The sequence below is a fragment of the Podarcis vaucheri genome, assembly GCF_965113315.1.
Source record: "Podarcis vaucheri genome assembly, chromosome: 16".
Lineage (NCBI taxonomy): Eukaryota > Metazoa > Chordata > Lepidosauria > Squamata > Lacertidae > Podarcis > Podarcis vaucheri.
This window is the reverse complement of record NC_138754.1, coordinates 14,760,304-14,779,362: the sequence shown is the minus strand read 5'-3', so window position 1 is coordinate 14,779,362 and position 19,059 is coordinate 14,760,304. Positions and strand designations below refer to the sequence as shown.

Sequence of the window (19,059 nt, the reverse complement as noted above, 5' to 3'; positions counted from 1 at the left end):
GTCATTAATATTTTATTTATTGCATTTATATATCACCTTTATCTTCCAAGGACCTCAAGGTGGTGCATATCGTTCTCCTCCTCCCCATTTCATCTTCACAACCACCGTGTGAGGTAGATTAGTTTGAGAGGCAGTAACTGGCCCAAGGTCACCCAGCAAACTTCATGGCTGAGAAAGGATTTGAACCCAGCTCTCCCAGGTCCTAGCCCAACACTCTATAACCATTATGCCACACTGGACACAAGGTGGCTTGGGGAGAGTCCCAAAGGCCAGGAGGAAAGGTTTAGAAGGATGCATCTGCCCCCTACCCCATGGGTTCACAGCACTGAGCTACATACACCAAGCGTCTGGCTCTGGGCAGCTTCCTATGTACTAAAGATGCACACCGGTTTGATGTGCTGAAGAGAAAATTCAAGCTACCTCAGATCAAATGCTCTTAAGTAGGAAATGTGGGAGTCGGGGAGAGGGACTATGATTCAGTTTACATTTAAAAGGTGAACCTATCCAATCCTCCACTTTCCAAAACTGTATGAGAAGCGAAACGCAAGCAACCTTTGAAATCTGCACCTCTCCAAATTTTGCAATGTCCAGGCAAGTTATGTGTATAAAAAATGCACAGACTGAGGGAAAGCGTGCATGGGTTCATGAAAATAAAACCCAAAACCAAAACCCCGCAACTGTATTATATTAGCAAAAAAATCGCTTTGCAAAAATGTGGGCGTTTGGCAGAATCGCATACAAACATTGGAGATGAGGAGAAAGTTACATCGTAATGCTAGCGAACAGTTTGCAACAAAATATTGCAAATGGTTGTGGAAACATGGAGAACGTAACTCAACATGGGGAAAACAAGAAAACAAGAGAAGGAAAAATAGATAGATTTGCCGTGGAGCCTATTCAGAGTCAGGCCATCCAGAATCAGACAAATCAAGCAACATCCGTGAGGACTCCTCCTTTATTTCTCAACGCCAACAACAGTTTTAACCCTTAATTGCTGAAGATGTAGAGAGAAAAGAGTGACACTTGGTGGTCGCGCCGTGTGTGGACACACAACTGTGTGTGGACACACAACTGTGTGTGTCTGTGCAGGACAGCCGCAGCCAGCAAGCGAACAGCAAACGTCTCCCCTGAAGAAGGGCTCCGGGTTCTCTTTTGCCTGGAACTTGTTGCACCTAAAGGTGATTTCCTCCCCTCCCCCCCCCGAAAAAATATTAAACTAAGTGCAGAGCTCAGTCGTGGTACATTTTCAGAAGGCAAGCTTTCAGCGTCCCCATGTATCTTTCCCAGAGAGCTTGATGCCTGCAGGAGAAGGGGAGGGGGAGAGGTTAACCAGATGGCAGGACAACATGACCTGATGGTCGCCATCTTGGATGGCTTTAAGAGGGGATTTGGCAAATTCATGGAACGGAAGGCTGCTAATCTGTGGCTACCAGCCACAATGGCTATGTTCTCCCCTCCACTGTTGGAGGCTGTTAAGTTTCTACCAGTTGCTGGGGAGAGTCGCCGTGGCACACAGGTCCTGCTTTCAAGCATCCCATTGGCATCTAATGTCCAGAATGAGAACAAGGATGCTGGATTAGATGGGCAATGGGCCTGATCCATCAGGGCTTGTCTTATGAGAGGAAGACAACAGCCCTCTCCCACTCTTGCCTCCCAATAACTGGTATTCAGTGATACTGGCACAGTGATCCTGCAGTTAGCGCATCACCTTGCCCTCCAGCAACTTGTCTGAGCTTTTATTGTTTATTTATTTCATAAAATTGATACACTGTTTGGCTGTAAAAAAATAATACTACAAAAAATTAAACACCCTCAAAGCGGTTTACAAAAGTTGAAGCAGTAAAATGCAAGGGGGGGAAATCACAACACTACTTTTAAAACATGCAATAGTTAAAATACTAATATGGATTAAAATTACCTCAACCTACTAAGCATCTTTCTGAACAGCTTTTTAAAGCTGTCCAAGCTGGTGGTTATCTTGTGTTAGCAGATCCCACAGTTTTACTCAAAAGGTGTGGGTCTTTTGCAAAAGTTAGCCCTACTTATAGAGTAGACCGGTTGAAATTAATGGACATGGCTAGCTTAATTCGTGTTAGTGGACCTGCTTTAAATACAACTTATTTGGAAGCGATCCTGTGTGAGAAAGGGAGAAAATGCTTTTACTGGAAGACTGAGAGTGGGATCTTTCCCCCTTAAAAAAAAAAAAAATACGGAGGGGGGCTGTTTTGCAGGAAGAAGGGCAAGTATAAAGGCAAAGAAAAGGACAATTATATAAGGCTTTACTAGTGCAAGTAACTAGGCTTTACTAGTGCAAGTACTACTGCTCCCTCCCTCCCCAGCAAAGGTGGGGAGGGAGGGAGCAGAGGAGAATCCAGGTGTTGGGAGCTGGTTGGGCGCTGGCGTTCCTACAAACCTGAAGGCATCCAGCGTGTGAGCACAAGCCGTGTACTGTGTCAGAAAGAGACGCACGTCGTTTGGGCTCCATTTGTCCGACCGAAAAGGCTCAACAAACTGCAATGGGAGATGATAAGCGTCAAGGCAAGAGTGCAGCAGCACATCTCACAGGACCTCAGGCCTGAGGAACAAATGAGGGCCTCCAAGTCTCTCTGCATGACCCTCAGGACCCTCCCTGCATCCCCTCCCCAGCCATGCCCCCTGTCCCTGGTCCACACACCTCTGTTTTTTTATCCCTATATGATTTTTTTTTCTAATTGTTGGCTCCTTGGGACAGGGAGCTGCCTTCTTATACTCTGAAAAGTGGCAGGCATGCTTAGGCTCTAAACACATTTAATCATCCTTTAATTCATTGGTGATTTTTTATTTTTTATTTTGACATCCCAGCCTCCATCCACAGTGATTCAGGCACGATCCACTGGCGGGAGGGGGTGCTCAGATGGGGAGGGGAGACTGCTTACCTTCTCCACCAGATCCACAAAAAAGTCACGGACATCTTTGCTGTGGGTGAGCTTTGAGGCAATGTTGATCAGGGCTCGGGAGAGGTTCTGCAAGGGTTAACGGAAGGGTCACAAGAGAGCCTTCTTATGCTGCTGCCAACCCACCCCACCCCAGTTTGTGTCTGCGGGATTGAGATTTTCCAAAGGACAACAGCCCCCTCTGATGGCCAGGAGTGAAGTAGCAGGCCAAGTGCACCAACAAATATCAAGCGCAAAGTTCCTATCAGCCACTTGGAGGGAGGGAGGAGCTGCTGGAAAGAGGGTCCTGAAACTAAAGAATGTATCCCAGTGAGGGTCCCTCCATGCCATACCTTGAAATTAGCTTCCACCTCGTTGTACACAGAAATCTTTCCCCGCAAGGCTGTGCACACCAAACTGGATGGGGAGGGAATAAGGAGGAGAGGTTAGAGAAGGCCTTAAGTGTCTTATTTTACGGTGGCTTATGATTAGGGCTCTAGAAGCAGGGTGGGGGTTCCTGGGGCCCTCCAGAAGCTACTGCACTCCCATTGTCCCTGGCCATTGGCCATGCTGGGTGTGGCTGATGGGAGTTGTAGTCTAACATCTAGGAGGAGATGTAGGCTCCCTACAACCCGGGCTCTAGCCCTGAAACCTCAAAGGGCAAATGGCAAAGTGCCAAATTCCCCTTTGCTGCAACCACGTCCTGGTTGTTTTGCAAACAGCCCCCACCCCACTCGGCTAAGGCTGCATCCGAGGTACCTCTTGTGCAGATCTAACAAGTCTTTGTCAGCAGTCAGAATCTTTAGCTCCTTCAGGCCCTGCAGGAATTCCTTGTCCAGGTCGACATCCATATCATCCACGTTTGTATCTGCCAAGGCAAGACAGAGGGCATTTGGAGAGAGAGGCTGGACACAAATGGACAAATGCCCAGGTCTCCCAGGGAGGAGACATTTTGCTCTTTCTACAGCCCTTCTGCTGCTGAGCTAAGTCACGGTTTGGCTTAGCATGGCGGTGGAGAATCGATGACCCAAAGGCCGAACTTAGTCCGCTGGGCCTCTCCAGCTGGACTGTGAGACTGTTTCCCTCTAGCCATGCCCAGGAGCCCCACACCTGATGTCATAGGCAATGTCACAGAATTGTAGCATTGGAAGTGACCCCAAGGATCATCTCGTCCAACCCCCTAAAACGCTGGAATCTTTTTGCCCAATGTGGGACTCAGACTCACGACCCCAGACAGCGGTGCAGCTGGATGAAGCAGGATTGAGCTGCCTGCATGTCAGATGACGAAGGAGGAGTTAGGAGCAATCTCCCTCCTGACCCCCGCGAGTCAACTTTGACAGGTGGGTGGTCCCACTGACCTTGCAAAGTAGACCTGCCGAGCATGTGTGTGTGGTGGGGCTGGGAGCAGGGAGATGAAGATCAAAAAGGATTCCCCATCCTACTTGGCATGCCTGGACCCACAATTTGGCTCCCTCCAGACAAACCAACAAATCTTTTCCAAGATGGATATAAGGAAAGGTGGCGTAACTTCCCAGTTTCCGCTTCACAAACGCAAGGACGAGAATCTTGCTATGTGGGTCCAAAACTCACCCACCGCCCCCAAAGTCCAGTTCTGAATCATCTGCTCAGCACAGTACGCAAAATCTTCAAACGTCAGGTACTGCAGCTTCTTTTTGCCTGTCTCAAATCGACTGTTGGCGAAGAAAACGATGGCTGCATAGTCCCTGTGGGGCGGGCAGAAAGATGGAGGGGAGGTTTAATGCTACTAAGAAAGCCACTCCACTAAATCTCAGCCATTGGCTCCCTGTCACCCCATAAACCTTTTTTGTGGAACATTCTAGACAAGTCAAGGGCCTCACACAACCATGTTGTGGGGCTCCTTTGCGTGTCCTCTGCTGCTGTAAGGAGCTGGGCTGGCCCCATAGAAGGTTGTTATGTCTGATGTTTTGTACAACTGATTTTAGACACATTTCTTAGGTTGCCTGAACATAAACTGATTTGCTACCTGCCCTGAGATCGGAAGATAATATATTTAAATATACTGAAATGAACAAACAAAAATCCCAGGGCACAGTGCCCTCCCGCTGCCCCTTACCCGGCTAACCGGTCCGAGAGCAGGAAATGCTGCTGAATGTTTTCCACCAGAGACCCGCGGAGCTCTTCCACAGCCTTAAAGACCCGCTTGAAATTGTCAAACTGAAACAGAGCAGAAACAGACAGGCCTCATCGACACCACAGGCTTAAATAGGTTCAACAGCCTCACCAAGGGAAACGCAGGACTAGCAACCTCTGATAAATCTTTTGAGAAAGCGGGTGGTTGGAATTGTAGTCCAGAACAACCGGAGGGTGCCAGGTTTGGGGAAAGGTGCCCTGTGCGACATTCCTACACTTCTGACACCCAGGCAGTGCCCTTTTATTTCCACCCTGCCCAGGCATCCTGGGAAAGAGTCAGAGGTGTTCCACGGGGTTCCCCTGCCACCCACAAAGGGACGAGAGATTACCTGCCGCCGACAACTCTTGAGGGTCACCCCGGTTTTGACGCTGATGTCGTCCAGGTCTTTCTTGGTGCCTTTGGAGAGCTTTTTGCCCAGCACCTCCCGTACAAAGGCCTCGTCGAAGGCGTAATACCTGCCGCCAGAAGGGGCAGGCAAGGAAGAGGACAAGACAACAGAAGGTAAGCTTAGTACCTGTGGCCCTCCCGATACAGCCAGACTACAACTCCCATCATTCCCTGCTGCCCTATATTGTTTTATAGATGCCGTATGGATCTGTTAATACACCTTCTGCTGCAATTGAGATGCTTAGCTCATTTTTAGTTACTGTTTTGTCAATAGCGTTGATATTGCTTTATAGATAAACACCATATTGATCTGTTAATCCTATGACTTTTGCTGTACTTGTGACTCAGCTTATTATTAGTAACTGCTGTGTCAATAGCGTTTCATAGATTGTAATTGTTTTATTGGTGGTTTGTTAATTATTTTATATGGTTTGTGCTGCACAGGTGATGTTGTATCATGTTATTGTTATTTATTGTTTGTAAGCCACTGCGGGATTCATTTGAAGTGGCACAGAAATTCACACACACACACACGCAGTCAAACCTCGGCTCCCAAATGCCTCCGTTTTGGAACGTTTCGGCTCCTGAATGCCACAAACCAGGAAGTAAGTGTTCTGGTTTTTGAATGTATTTTGAAAGCCAAACATCCGGCACGGCTTCTGCTTGAGTGCAGGAAGCTCCTGCAACCTATCAGAAGCTGCGCCTCGGTTGTCAAACATTTTGGAAGCCGGACGGGCTTCCAGAACGGATTACGTTCAGCAACCGAGGTTTGACTGTATTCTTTATTGAAAAATAGAAAAGAAAAAAGTGGCATAGAAATTAAATCGATCAATCAACCAACCCATGCTGATGTATGAATACGCCTGCCTCACCCTCCAACATTTGCCTTTCCCCCAAGGGATCCTCCACCAAGAATCCTGCCCCAATCCCCCCTCTGGCTCCCCCTTAACATCCCTGCCCCCTCACCCACGCCACCCTTGGCTTCTTCGCCAGCTGCCCTGCCCCACCTCTCGATCAGCATGGTCTGGCGACAAGGGGGGATCTGGAAGAGCAGCTGGTTCAGCAGCTTGGGAGGCGAGTGCAGGAGGCGCTCCAGCATGTAGAAAGTGCGGTAGTGGTCCATGGTGTCGCTCTGGAGCACGTCAACCGTGGCCCCCGTCTGCTCCAGGATCCCGCTGCGGATGCGGCGCGTCACCGCGTCGTTCACTGCGGGGGCAGGAAGCAAGTGTCCGTATCCGGAAACATGTGATGGGTGAAATCCATAGAAGGGGGTGGGGAAGCCTGTCAGGCCCCTCTGGGTGCAGTGGGGTTGCAACTTACAGCAGCAGGACCAGGGGTCAGGGAGCTGTAGCCCCAAATCACTTGGCGAGCCGCCATTCCAGAAATACATCTTATAACCCCATTCATGACTCTCTGCTCCCACTTTCCTTCAGGACAATAGGAAACTGCCTTATGTCAGGGCACAGCAATGAGTCTATCTAGCTCCATATTGTCTGCACTGGCTCTCCAGGGTTTATGTTTTGTTTTGTTTTGTTCCGTTGAACGGGCCTTTTCTGCAGTGGCTCCCTATCTGTGGAATGCTCTCCCCAGAGAGGTTCAGCTACTGCCTTCATTATATTATGGAAGACAATTTTACTCGGCTACGAGTGATCGCCAAAGAAGAAGACATCGTTAGGCGCCAGGTAAAAAATGTCAGCCAGCTGAACCCAATAACCCCCCTCCCAACACATTTTTAAAAGGCACTGGGTGTTAATCAGCCAAAGGCCTGGGTAAAGAGGATCATTTTTTGCCTGGTACCTCAAGGCGCATAATGAAGGCACCAGGAGAACCTCCCTAGGGAGAGCATTTCACAAGTGAGGGGCCGTCACAGAAAAGGCCCGTTCTCGTGTTGCCACCCTCCAGACCTCTCATGGAGAAGGCACATGAAGAAAGGCCTCAGAAGATGATCTCAGGGTCCAGGTAAGTTCATACGGAGAGAGGCGGCCCTGGAGGTATTGTGACTACCACTGGGCTCCCAGAAGTCTGCCTAGAAGGGAATGTGGCCCTCAGACTGGAAAAGGTTACCCACCTCTGTGACTTAAACCATTACGCCCTACCTGTGAATGAATGAGAGAACAAAAAACAGGGATCCAGCCTTACCTGTGTAGCCATCCAGCCAGAGTTGGTAGACCTCCTCATCAATCAGGGTGGTGTTGCCCACAAAGATGTCCAGGTTGCTTGTCATGGCCCAGGTAATCAAGTTCTCTTGGAGAACTTTGGGATCTGGCACTAGTTCCCAAACCGGGTCTCAGGAGATCAGGCAGGCAGCTGTCGGGACAATAATGAACATCAGGAAAGCTTGGCTACTGGATCAGGCCAAAGGGCCACATAGTCCCAACTCCCTGTTCTCATAGTGGCCAAACAGATGCCTCTGGGAAGCCCAGGACACAAGAACACCAATAAATAGCCTTTCCCACAATCCCAACTGGTGCTCATGCTCAGGGGCATAGATCACGTCCACATCTTAGAGTCATGGCTTCCCCCAAAGAATCCTGGGAACTGTGGTTTGTTAAGGATGCTGAGAGTTGCTAGGAGACCCCCTCGGAGAGCTGCAGTTCCCAGCACCTCTAATAAACTACAGTTCCCAGGATTCTTTTGGGGGAAGCCATGACTGTTAAAGAATGGATGTGACCATACTGCCTCTGGCAGCAGTGCTCCCAGTTCATGAGTAATACTCATCTAAGGGTCATGGCTTACACCCAACATATTTGACAGCACTCCATCTTCACCCAAGGGTGCCTCCCAGACCCAGAATCCTACCGTCATGGCCATCACTTCCTTGGTTACTGCTGGTTTATTGTTTCCCCCCACCCTGACAATTTAATGAATTGTAATTTGCCCTGTGCATTTTAAATCAAAGAGTGGTACAGAAAGAGTGGTAACAACACACAACAGGAAGAGATGTAAATACACTCAGAGAGAGAGAGAAAGAGTATTCAATGTTTATTGTACTTTATATTCTGTAGGATAAAAAAAATTAATAATAAAAAAGGAAGAAAGGACAGCACTTTGCAGCAGGGGTAGAGTGAGGAACACGGACTCAGCCTTCATGCCCGCCCGCCCCGTCTGAAAAGACAGACAACCTGTCCGTCCCCAGAAGCACACTGCCCTTGGGAAAAGATCCAAATGGCTTTGCCCAAAAAAGGTGGCACTCTGTACATGCTCGCAGGCACCCAGTCAGGAGCACCAGACATTTTGGGGGAGGAATGGCAAAGTCCAGCACCTTCGCATTCCCCCCTTCCCCTGGCACTTTGCCCGTGCTCAGAGGCACCCAGCCTGTGGCACCAGAATTTATGTGGGGGAAACGAGAAAACACTCAGAACCTTCACATTTCCCGCTTCTCTTGGCACTCTGCACGTGTTCAGAGTCACCCAGCCTGCAGCACTAAATCCTATGGGGCGGCGGAGAGAGCAAACCCCATAGCCCCCACCCACCCCATTTCTCCTCCCCTCCCTTTTGCATAGTAAACCCAGCAGCTCCGACTCCTCCGGCCACTCGGCAAACCTGGGTCGGCTCTCGCCCTCCAAGATAACCTGGGCGCCGAGCCCCTCTCCGCGCGCCGGCCATTCGCCCCCTTCCAGCAACTGGTATCGGCCCCCTTTCAGCTGCCCCTGAGTTGGATAGAGCCTTTGCACATGACCCCGCCGGAGCGATCCTCTTCCGGGTCACGTAGATGCCGGAGTCTCTCTCTCTCTCTCTGCGCACGCGCCCTCGCTGCCATCTTTGTGACTGGCGCGGTATTGGGAACTGGCATCAAAGCGTTAAAGCGCGCTGGGATGCAGCGATGGGCTGAGGACCAGGAGCCTCGTTACGCCTGCATTGGTGCTTTGCTTTTATACCTTCTCCGGGGCTGGAAGCATCATTTATTCGCTTGTAACACATTTTTTTTCAGTGCGCAGCACTGTGTCTTATTTGCGTGCTTTATTTGCGAACGCGGAGGGAAGAACGCAAGCATTGCGGAGGTGGGGTTAGACTGGATGGCCCTTGGGGTCCCTTTATTCCAACTCTCCGATTCCATGATTCTAAGACCCTGGCTGCTGGGGCCCGTCTAGTCCAGCATCGCTTTCTCACAGAGGCCAACCAGATGCCTCTTTTAGGATGCCCACAAGCGGGACCTGAGTGCTACAGCCAGTGGCGTAGCGTGGGTTGTCAGCACCCGGGGCAAGGCAAGTTATTTGTGCCCCCTAACCCGTGGATTTGCGCCCCCTAACCCTACCCCCCAGATGTTGCGCCCGGTGCGGCCGGCCCCCCCTGCACCCCCCACGCTACGCCACTGGCTACAGCAACGCTCCCGACTTGCGATTCCCTGCAACTGGATTCAGAGGCACTTCACTGCCTCCGACACTGGAAGGAGAACATGGCCATCGTGCTCAGTAACCGTTGATAGCCTTATCCTCTACAAATGTCTCTAATTCTCTGGCACCCAGCGGCATACCTAGGGGCTGTCTAAGTTGCCCTCCACCAAGGGTGCAGGCCCGGGGGGAGGGGCGCGCAAAAACCATGCCTCTCCAATCTGGCTTGGAGCGGTTAGTACAGTGGTACCTCGGGTTACATACGCTTCAGGTAACAGACTCCACTAACCCAGAAATAGTACCTTGGGTTAAGAACTTTGCTTCAGGATGAGAATAGAAATCGTGCTCCGGCGGCAGCAGGAAGCCCCATCAGCTAAAGTGGTGCTTCAGGTTAAGAATAGTTTCAGGTTAAGAACGGACCTCCGGAACGAATTAAGTACTTAACCCGAGATACCACTGTACAGGGGTAGGCAACCTAAGGCCGTATGCAGCCCATTTGCCTTCTCAATCCGGCCCGCGTGTTTTTACATGAGTAGAATGTGTCCTTTTATTTAAAATGCATCTCTGGGTTATTTGTGGGGCATAGGAATTCGTTCATTTTTTTTTCCAAAATATAATCCGGCCCACCACATGGAGGGAGGGTGAATTGGCCCTTGGCTGAAAAGGGTTGCTGACCCCTGGTTAGTATAACCTCCAACATTTCCCTGATGAAATATTATTATTATTATTATTATTATTATTATTATTATTATTATTATTATTATTATATCCCACCCATCTGACTGAGCTGCCCCAGCCATTCTGGGTGGCTTCCAACATTTATGAAAACAAAATAGAACATTGCACATTTAAAAACTTTCCTACACAGGGCTGCCTTCAGATGTGTTCTTGTATACTGTAGTTACTTATCTCCTGGGCTTGGGGGTTGCATAACTCCATACCCTCCAACATTTCTCCAAAGAAAATAGGGACGTCCTAAGGAAAAGCAGGACATTCCAGGATCAAATCAGAAACTGGGTCGGCTTCTGTAAATCCGAGACTGTTCCTGGAAAATAGGAGGGTCTGGGCTAGGAGCCCACCTGGCCATCTGTGCACTCCCCAGGCCGCTGCTCTGGGTGGGCCAGGCAAGGCACACGGACTCCTCTGGGTGCCTTAGCAAAGGAATCCGGTGGCTGGTATATGGCACTACTAGAAGTGTGAACAGAGCACCCAGCGGAGCTCAGAGGGAAGAACGATGGAGAGAGTGGTCGTGAGTGGCAGGAAGAAAAAGAAAGCAATGGAGGAAGGAGGCAGAAGACAAAGCAGTGAGCAGAGGGCAAGCAGGCAGATGGACCATCGAGGAGGAGGAGAGGCAGAGCTCAGCAGACCCCAGTGGCTGCGAAGGAAGTCACTGGCGCAGTGCGAAAGATGCTGAAAAGCACACTTTTGGAGTTTCTGGCCCATGGTCTCTCCCAGCTTCAGTGGCACAGATATATCTTCTTATGGAGGATGCAAGGCATAGGGGCCACCAATGCAGCTCTTTGGCAAGGCCACAAGGGAGCCCAGGTATGCCTCTGCTGGGGCCTTTGCAAATGATGCAACAAATTAGGTAGCCTCCGAAGCATTAGGACTGGAGAGAGAAACCCAAATGCAGCCAACGCCCTCCTCCTGTTCCCGCTCCCCAAGCACCTAAAATAATTAGGTGCCATGAACCATTAAGCTTGAGATGTTAGATTCTCTCTAATGTCTTCTGACACTGTGTAATACCTGCTGCTAAGCATGCCGTTAGGCTTTGAAAACTTCTGAATCTTCTGTAAGCTTCAATATTGAATAATAAGTCAAGATACAGAAATATGAAAGGTGCACTCTGAGAGCAGGACTGCCAGAAATGGCTAATTAAATACTTCACTCTGGTGCTGGACTCGCCTTCCTTGGAGGTTTTTAAGCAGAGGTTGGACATCCACCTGTCATATATGATCTAGTTGAGATTCCTCCATTGAAGGGGGATGGACCAGATGACCGTTGGGGGTTCATATCGGAGTTCATTCACATGCTTCTCTTTCGATGTGATCTAGTCTACATGCCACCATCAGCCAGCAAAGCTCGTCTGAATTCTGCACAGACCAACAGGCCAGTCCCTAGAAATGCACAGGAACCTGATCCTGTCATTAGGTAGAGTGAGGAGGCTGCTTCAGGAAGTTGCTTTTGGGTGTTGTGAAATGGCAGAGTTTAGAGCTGCTTTGCCATCTGTTGAATTTTATTATCACGGTCACAGACCAGTTCCCAGCTCACTTACAATATCAGAAAAATCATAAAACACAACAGGAATACACTGGATTGCAATTGGGTATAACAGAATCAATTCAGATATAGCGGCAGTTAAAAACATATATTAAATTTTGATCATTAAAATATAACCTAAAATTGTCATTTAAAACCTTAATCATTTGGGCATCAATAGGCTGATGCCAGGGGTGGGGTGCAGAGGGTGAACAGAGCTCTCTGATGCCACTGGATTCTGAGAGGGTGCAACGAGGTGCCTCCATGACAGATGTCCTGCAGAGGCAAGCCGTGCAGGGGCCGGGCCTTTGGGGCTGGGATGGTGCCTCCTTCTCCTAAAGAGGCAGTAACATAGCATGGTTGCCAGTGCCTGTGGCCATGTGGAAGGCTGGGTAGGAGGGAGGGAAACAGACGGAGTATGCATGCGCATTCAACTGCCTAACGGTGCCCGCATCACCCAGGAGGTCGCAGCCACAGAAGTAAAAAAAGGAGAGTCGTTCCATTGTTTGGAGAGGTCACTTTCTGGTTCACTTGAAGAAGCTGTTTTCAACGGAGCCCAGCGATGGAAGCGTGCAGCTGTATTGAGGCAGCACTGGGTGTTGAAATTGTGCTCCCTGAACAAATTTGTGCCCAGGGCAACTGCCCCTGTGCACCTGCCCTACGCTACGCCACTGTCCGACCCTACCTGGAGATTCCTGGTACCTTCTGCATGCAAAGGTGCTGCTACTACCACCGCTGAGCTTTGCCCCATCTCCCCAGTAATTCTAGAATTCTGCAAGTTCCTTGGAGAGCTTTTCAATGAAGCCAGCAAGTGCCATAAACAATATATCCTGCACTGACTGCCCCTGGAAGCACCCTAGAAGCAGTGCCTGACTTTGCTCTCCATGGAGTTTGTGGGTTTCTCCTTTCTCTTCCAAAAGGGGGGCGGTGTGCAGCATGTGACCCATTGCAGACGCGCCCCACATCTGATGGCACCAGTCCCAGTGCCAAAAAACCCAGCTGAAGACAAAGGCTTTTCCCACCCCCACGTCACACAGGCATTCCAGAATCTTGGATCTGTTCCCTCCCGCCTACAATTTCTGGCAGGACTCCTGTCCCATTCATAGCAGTGTGTCAGTGTAACAGTTCAACAGGTGAAGCTTCTCCAGGAAGCCCCTTGTGGATCAGGAACCTGTTAATTGGAGGAAGCAGCAAGCAGGAAAAGGCGGACAGTTTTCTAAATGGAGAGGACTAGAAAGTGGAATTCCCTCAAAGATTTGGCTTTGGGAACTTGTGCACAAACGATCAAGATGGGTGAGCCATGAGGTGGCCAACTTTGCTAGTGATACTAAAACGTACAGGGTTATTGAAACAAAGAGACTGTGAAGGTCTCCAGAAAGACCTCTCTCCTAGCTGAGTGAAGGGGTGGCAAAATGGCAAATGCAGTTCAATGTATACAAGTGCAAACTGGTGCATGTTGGCACACACACAAAAACCTGAACTTCACATGGGGTCTGAATTGGCAGTGACTGACCAGGAAGGAGACCTTGGGGGTCGTAATGGATAGCTTGATAAGGATGTTGACCCACTGGGCAGCAGCTGTGAGAAAAGCAAACTCCACTCTAGGGATCATTAGGAAAGGAATTACAAATGAAACTGCAGGCATCATAATGGTGCGACTGCCTTCGGAATATTGTAGTGCCCAGGTCTGTTCGCCTCACCTGAAAAAGGATAACGCTGGGAAAGTTTTGGAAAAGGGCAACCAAAATTATCGGGGGGGGGGTATAGCGACTACGTAATGAAGAAAGGTTGCAGCGTTTGGAACTTTTTCGTTTAGAGAAAAGACGAGCAAGAGGTAGCTTATTATGCAAAATGGCATGGAGAAAGTGGACAGAGAACCTTTTTTCCCCTCTTTGGAACTCATGGACAATCAACGAAGATAATTAATATCTTAGACCAATTATTTCAATCTGAGCCCCTGTAACCCTAATACTGTCCACTCAGAAGTAAATCCTAGCTAGCTGCATAGGGTCAATTCAGCGGGACCTGCCTAGGCGCAAATGCAGCTGAAGTCAACGGGGTTTACACCCCAGTAGACACGAACAGGGGAGAATGCGATGCTGCTGGAGTCCTGCCAGTTAATCCACCATAATTAAAGCGGGTGCAGTTTTTTCTCTCCCCCCCCCTCTCCTTTGCATCTTGGAAAGGTTTTTGCTTGTGCTGCGCTTTGCCGAGCCTCGCGGCCTTATGATCACTGGCTTCATGATTTTGTACAAGGGAAGCCAGGGCCTCTGAGTGATGGCGGCGGCGGTCTTCATTAATCCGGATTAAAGCCATTTGCGCGGCCTCTTAATCCTTCTGCCGGCGGGAGGGAGGCGCCCTGCCGGGCGCTTGGACGGGATTCCGAAGCTGCTGAAAATGCACTCCTGCTGCTGCTTCCTTCTCTCTGCCAGCTTTTGCATCCCGCCACCGCCCCTCTCGCCCCTTCCAGAAGGGGAGTCCGCGCATTCACACACCCGCTAACGCTCCCCTATGTCCGCCCGCCCCCCTTTCTTTTCTCTCTCCTCTAGCCCCACCCCTCTCCGCCCCCATTCGGCGCAGGCGCCCCTCTCGCAACCATGCACCTGCTCCCCTACCGTTTAACCCGTGCATTTGCAACGCCGAGGCAGCGCGTCGGCTTTTGGCGTCGCTCATTTGGCGGGCCTCCCGTCCGTGCGTCCCGTTATCCCGGGGAAGCAGCAGGAGGAGGAAGGAGAGAGGGGAATCTCCGCCGCCGGGCAGGATGTCCTGCTGCTGCTGCTGCTGCTGAGCAGGGCGAGGAGGGGAATCGTGCAAGATGTCGCTGCTGCTGCGCCTTGGCTGGAGGTGAGCGCGCCGCGGAGGAGCGAGTCCTCTGTGCGCCCCGGCGATGTTCCCCGCCGCCCGCGAGGCCGCGCCGCCGGCCGGACCCCCCCAGAGCCCGGAGACGCCTCCGACGACGCCGGGGGTCTGCTGCCCTGCCTTGGCCGAGCTGAGCGACGCCGAGCTGGGCGTGTGCAGCAAGGAGGAGCTGGTGCGCCGCTTGCGCCACGAGGAGGCCGAGAAGCTGGCGGCGCTGGTGCAGCGCGGCCGGCTCATCCAGGGCGTCAACCGGCAGCTGCAGGAGCACCTCCGCGAGATCCGCGAGCTGAAGGCCGTCAACGGACGCCTGCAGACCGAGAACCGCGAGCTGCGCGACCTGTGCTGCTTCCTCGACGAGGACCGCCTGAAGGCCAAGCGCCTGGCGCGCCACTGGCAGCTCTTCGGGCACCACGCGGCGCAGGTGCTGCGCGACGAGGTGGCCGCCTGCCTGCGCAAGCTGGCCGGCCTCGAGGGCCTCCAGGAGCGCCTGGCCAAGGACAACCTGGAGCTCAAGGAGCTCTGCCTGGCCCTGGAGGAGGAGTGCGCCTCCGCCCGGCCCGACGCCAGCCCCAGCCCCGGCGGAGGCTCCTCCGAGCTCAACCTGCCCTGCGGGCCCCGCGACTTGGGCGACGGCAGCTCCAGCACCGGCAGCGTCGGCAGCCCCGACCAGCTGCACCCGGCCTGCACCCCCGACGACTGAACCCCTCGCGCCGCCCGGCCCGTCGACTCGGGTCAGCCAGGACAGGGCGCCCGGCCTTCCTCGCCTTCTCTTCCCATCCCCAGCCCCTGTTGCTGAAGATTTCACGCCTCGGGGAGACGAGAACCCGCCCGTCCCCCCCGTCCCCCCCATCCCAAAGCAGGGCAACGGTGGATGCATTTAATTTATTGCCACCGGTTTTTTCCGTTTTCTTAAAAAGTGGTTCCTGTGTGGTCCATGCTGCATCGGTGAACGCAGCAAGCTTCGACATCACACAGAGCTCTTGTTTTTTCAAAAAATATATAAAGCCATAACTCTGGCCAGTGTACAGAGCTTTTGGATTGATTACAAGGAGGTGTTTCTTTTTTTTAAAATAAAGCCATAAAATATCGTTGGAGGGCCCCTCCCACCCCCATCTTGCCACCCCCGTGGCTGACATCCTAACACTCCCCTGGAGAAACAGGGACTTCTAAATCGTCCCAATGGAAATGGGGCCATTGTTCCAATCTAGCAAGGTCTGGTACAGCAAGGGTCTCTCTGCTGCCACATTCCCGCTTTACCGGAGTGAGACCTTTATATGTCATGAACCATTTTGGTAGCGAAGGGGGGGAGGGGAGGGGAGGTAGCACGCTTTTGGAGGGGCGTCTGCAATTCCATGGCTGCACTTGGCAGTATTTAGAAATGGTGCGCTGATTCTGGCAGTGGGCTTCCCCTCTTGAAAGGAGAGGTGTGGGCGATGAGCCTCTTTCTCCCTGCCCTGGAAAAATCCTCCATTGTGTGCGTCTCCTCCTTGTGCAGCAATAAAACTGCTAGGACCTTTGCAAAGCTAAGCAGGTTTCAAATTGGATTTCCTGCATTGCAGGGGGTTGGACTAGATGACCCTGGGGGGGGTCCCTTGCAACTCTCACGATTCTGTGTGTACACAGGGTTGGAGGGGGATAGGGGAAAGCAGCAGTGATAATAATTTGATCCTGGCTGCTTCGAAGGGAGGGGGGGTGTTTGGAGGTGGTGCTTTTGTGGCGTCTGAATTTGGCTGGAGTGCCTAAGAAGGCAGGTTTCTTGTGCAAGAGGGGATGAGAGAGTCAGGCCACCCTGCAGGATTTTTCAGGAATTCCCCCCCCCCCCCGCCCACTTTGCATGCTTCTGTCCCCGCTCCTCTCATTTATTGAAATTGGAAAGGAACCCAGAGGCTCAGTTGACTGGAACTGCCTGGAGGGAACACCACCATCCCTTGAAAACAACAGCCCCTCAAAAACTATTTGGGAACCTCGTATTGGAGCAGGATCCAAGAGGCTGCAACTCTCTCTCCTTGGAGGGCAGGACCTAAAAAAAAACCAGTATCCTGTTTTTGAAAATGCGCCCTTCTCCTGCTCCTTAGGGAATAAACAGGGATCGTGGGGGGGAGGGGGGAGTTGGCTGCTGGGTCCCCGAGCCAACGACTCCCCGCAACTTGAAAGTGAACTTCTGAATAGCAATAGCTTCCATGATTCAGTTTTGACTGAGAACATGGTCAAACGTGGTGGTCCTTGGAACTCTCCTCCACTTGAAACACTAGGCCCTTTGTGGCAGGATATATGCTGGAAGGGTGGAGGATATTTTAACCTTTCCGTGAGGGGCTGCTGCGATGGTCCCCCGTGGAGAGAGGATGAGAAATTGCTCTTTGTTGGAGAAATGGTGGTGAAAGCAGCAAGCTTCCGCCATGCACAGAACTCTGTGTAACGCGAGAGACCTGGAAGAAATGTCTGCCTCTGTTAATAGTGCTTCTTTTTGTCAACATCCTGGGACTACAGGACACAGAGGCTGGGGAAAAGGCATCCATGCCCCAACCAGGTCTCCTTGCTCCATCTCCTTTCCAGGGTGTAGCAAATGGCGCGGAGGATATCCATTTTATGATGTTTATGTTTGTCACCCTCAGAATGGAAAGGATACACACACCCGCCCTCCCGCCCTGAAAAGAAACCCAGGACTTGAGCAATCTCTTCTTTCTTTCAGGGTGTTAATAAATGTATTAAATTGTCACTTTTGGAGAGGGCCTCACTCTGCTTCATGTATGTCCTGATTTCTGGTACTCTTTTTAAGCTCTTTTATCAGCCAGCTACTCGGTGTGGAGCAAATTGGGTGTGTGTGGGTGAGAGAGAGAGAGTTAATTTGTGCAAGTGAGTGTTGCTGTCTGGAGGTCTAAACCCCTCGAGTGCTTAGTAGTTCCATAGAGGGAAACTTAATTAATTAATTTATATACAGTACTGCTTATATTTAACAAAACTCTTAAGCAGTTTACAACATCTTAAATAAACAGCAAGTGCATACATATATATATATATATATATATATATATATATATATATATATGAATATAAATATAATTCCAGGGGTTTTCCACATTTTGTAAAGCATAATTAACAACTAAACAGAGCATATTTAGGTTGCGTTCCTGCACACATTTTTGTAGGAATTCTAGCTGCATTGAACTCTGTGTGACTTCTGAGTAGGCGTGGATGGCTTTGTGTTGGAAGCTTGTGTGAAAACTATCCCTAAACCATTAAGAGTACTTTGCACATGTGTAGGGTCAATTTATTCCTATTTTGCCTAGCCTTCCTTGACCTGGTGCACTGCAGATGTTTTGAACTACAACTCCCATCTATCAGCTTTGCAGCTGGGGTGGTGTGGGGAGAATAATGTCTTGTGTTTTGTATGGATTTGAAGCTCAAGGAATGCCTTGTTACCAAAATGCCACACACACCCCACCCCGTAAAAGTCAATTCTAGTCAGCCAGTTTATTGAACATTCATCCTGATTTTTGTGGAGAGGTCAGACAGCACTTCATCAACTCAAGAGTTATCCTGCATTTCCCTGTTACAGTGGTACCTCGGGTTAAGTACTTAATTCATTCCGGAGGTCCGTTCTTAACCTGAAACTGTTCTTAACCTGAAGCACCACTTTAGCTAATGGGGCCTCCTGCTGCTGTGCTGCCGGAGCACAATTTCTGTTCTCATCCTGAAGCAAAGTTCTTAACCCAAGGTATTATTTCTGGGTTAGCGGAGTCTGTAACCTGAAGCGTATGTAACCCGAGGTACCACTGTACTTCCCTTACGAAAACACCGGGGGGGGGGGATTTTTGGCTTTATTTCTGTACTGGCTTTCATTCTGAAACCTGAATTTGCCAGATCATGACTGCATCTCACACGGAAATGGCAACCGTCTGGAAGCTCCCATGTTTTGTGCGTGAAGTTAGTGGCAGAGTCCGTCCTCCTGCCCACGTTTCAGCTGCTTGTTCAGGGAGGGCGGCGGGAGGGGGGGGTGTGGAAGAGAGAAATGGGCGCTGGGCTTCTTCCTTCCTCCAGTACTAAACTTAATCCTAGTGCAACGGGGTCAGGAGAAGGCCAGCCATGGTGGGGGGGGGGGCGGGTTGGATAGAAAACCGGATAAGAGAGAAATGTTCCT

The 19,059-nt window shown here is 50.7% G+C and overlaps 2 protein-coding genes across 2 annotated transcripts; one reads left to right on the top strand and one right to left on the bottom strand.

The window, feature by feature from the left end:
- Nucleotides 1–937: 937 nt before the first annotated feature.
- On the bottom strand, nucleotides 938–9,172 carry FIBP (FGF1 intracellular binding protein). Its single transcript, XM_082203596.1, has 11 exons — nucleotides 9,016–9,172; nucleotides 7,612–7,779; nucleotides 6,480–6,678; nucleotides 5,414–5,540; nucleotides 5,008–5,108; nucleotides 4,503–4,636; nucleotides 3,672–3,780; nucleotides 3,266–3,329; nucleotides 2,916–3,002; nucleotides 2,414–2,511; nucleotides 938–1,299 (listed from the first exon to the last, which is right to left on the bottom strand). The coding sequence occupies exons 2-11, from the start codon at nucleotides 7,694–7,696 to the stop codon at nucleotides 1,230–1,232; spliced, it is 1,074 nt and encodes a 357-aa protein (XP_082059722.1). The 5' UTR covers nucleotides 7,697–7,779; nucleotides 9,016–9,172; the 3' UTR covers nucleotides 938–1,229.
- Nucleotides 9,173–11,490: 2,318 nt separating this feature from the next.
- CCDC85B (coiled-coil domain containing 85B) lies at nucleotides 11,491–17,645 on the top strand. The gene has a single exon (XM_082204021.1). It carries the CDS (start codon nucleotides 14,950–14,952, stop codon nucleotides 15,619–15,621), a length of 672 nt encoding a protein of 223 aa, XP_082060147.1. The 5' UTR covers nucleotides 11,491–14,949; the 3' UTR covers nucleotides 15,622–17,645.
- The last annotated feature ends 1,414 nt before the right edge of the window (nucleotides 17,646–19,059 follow it).

Excerpts from the sequence above, each read along its gene's own strand:
- FIBP (XM_082203596.1), bottom strand. The coding sequence starts at position 7,696 with ATGACAAGCAACCTGGACATCTTTGTGGGCAACACCACCCTGATTGAT. Across the intron at positions 4,637-5,007 it reads CTCTCGGACCGGTTAGCCGG|GGACTATGCAGCCATCGTTT; the intron begins GTAAGGGGCAGC and ends CCCGCCCCACAG. Across the intron at positions 3,330-3,671 it reads TTGTTAGATCTGCACAAGAG|TTTGGTGTGCACAGCCTTGC; the intron begins GTACCTCGGATG and ends CTCCCCATCCAG.
- CCDC85B (XM_082204021.1), top strand. The coding sequence starts at position 14,950 with ATGTTCCCCGCCGCCCGCGAGGCCGCGCCGCCGGCCGGACCCCCCCAG.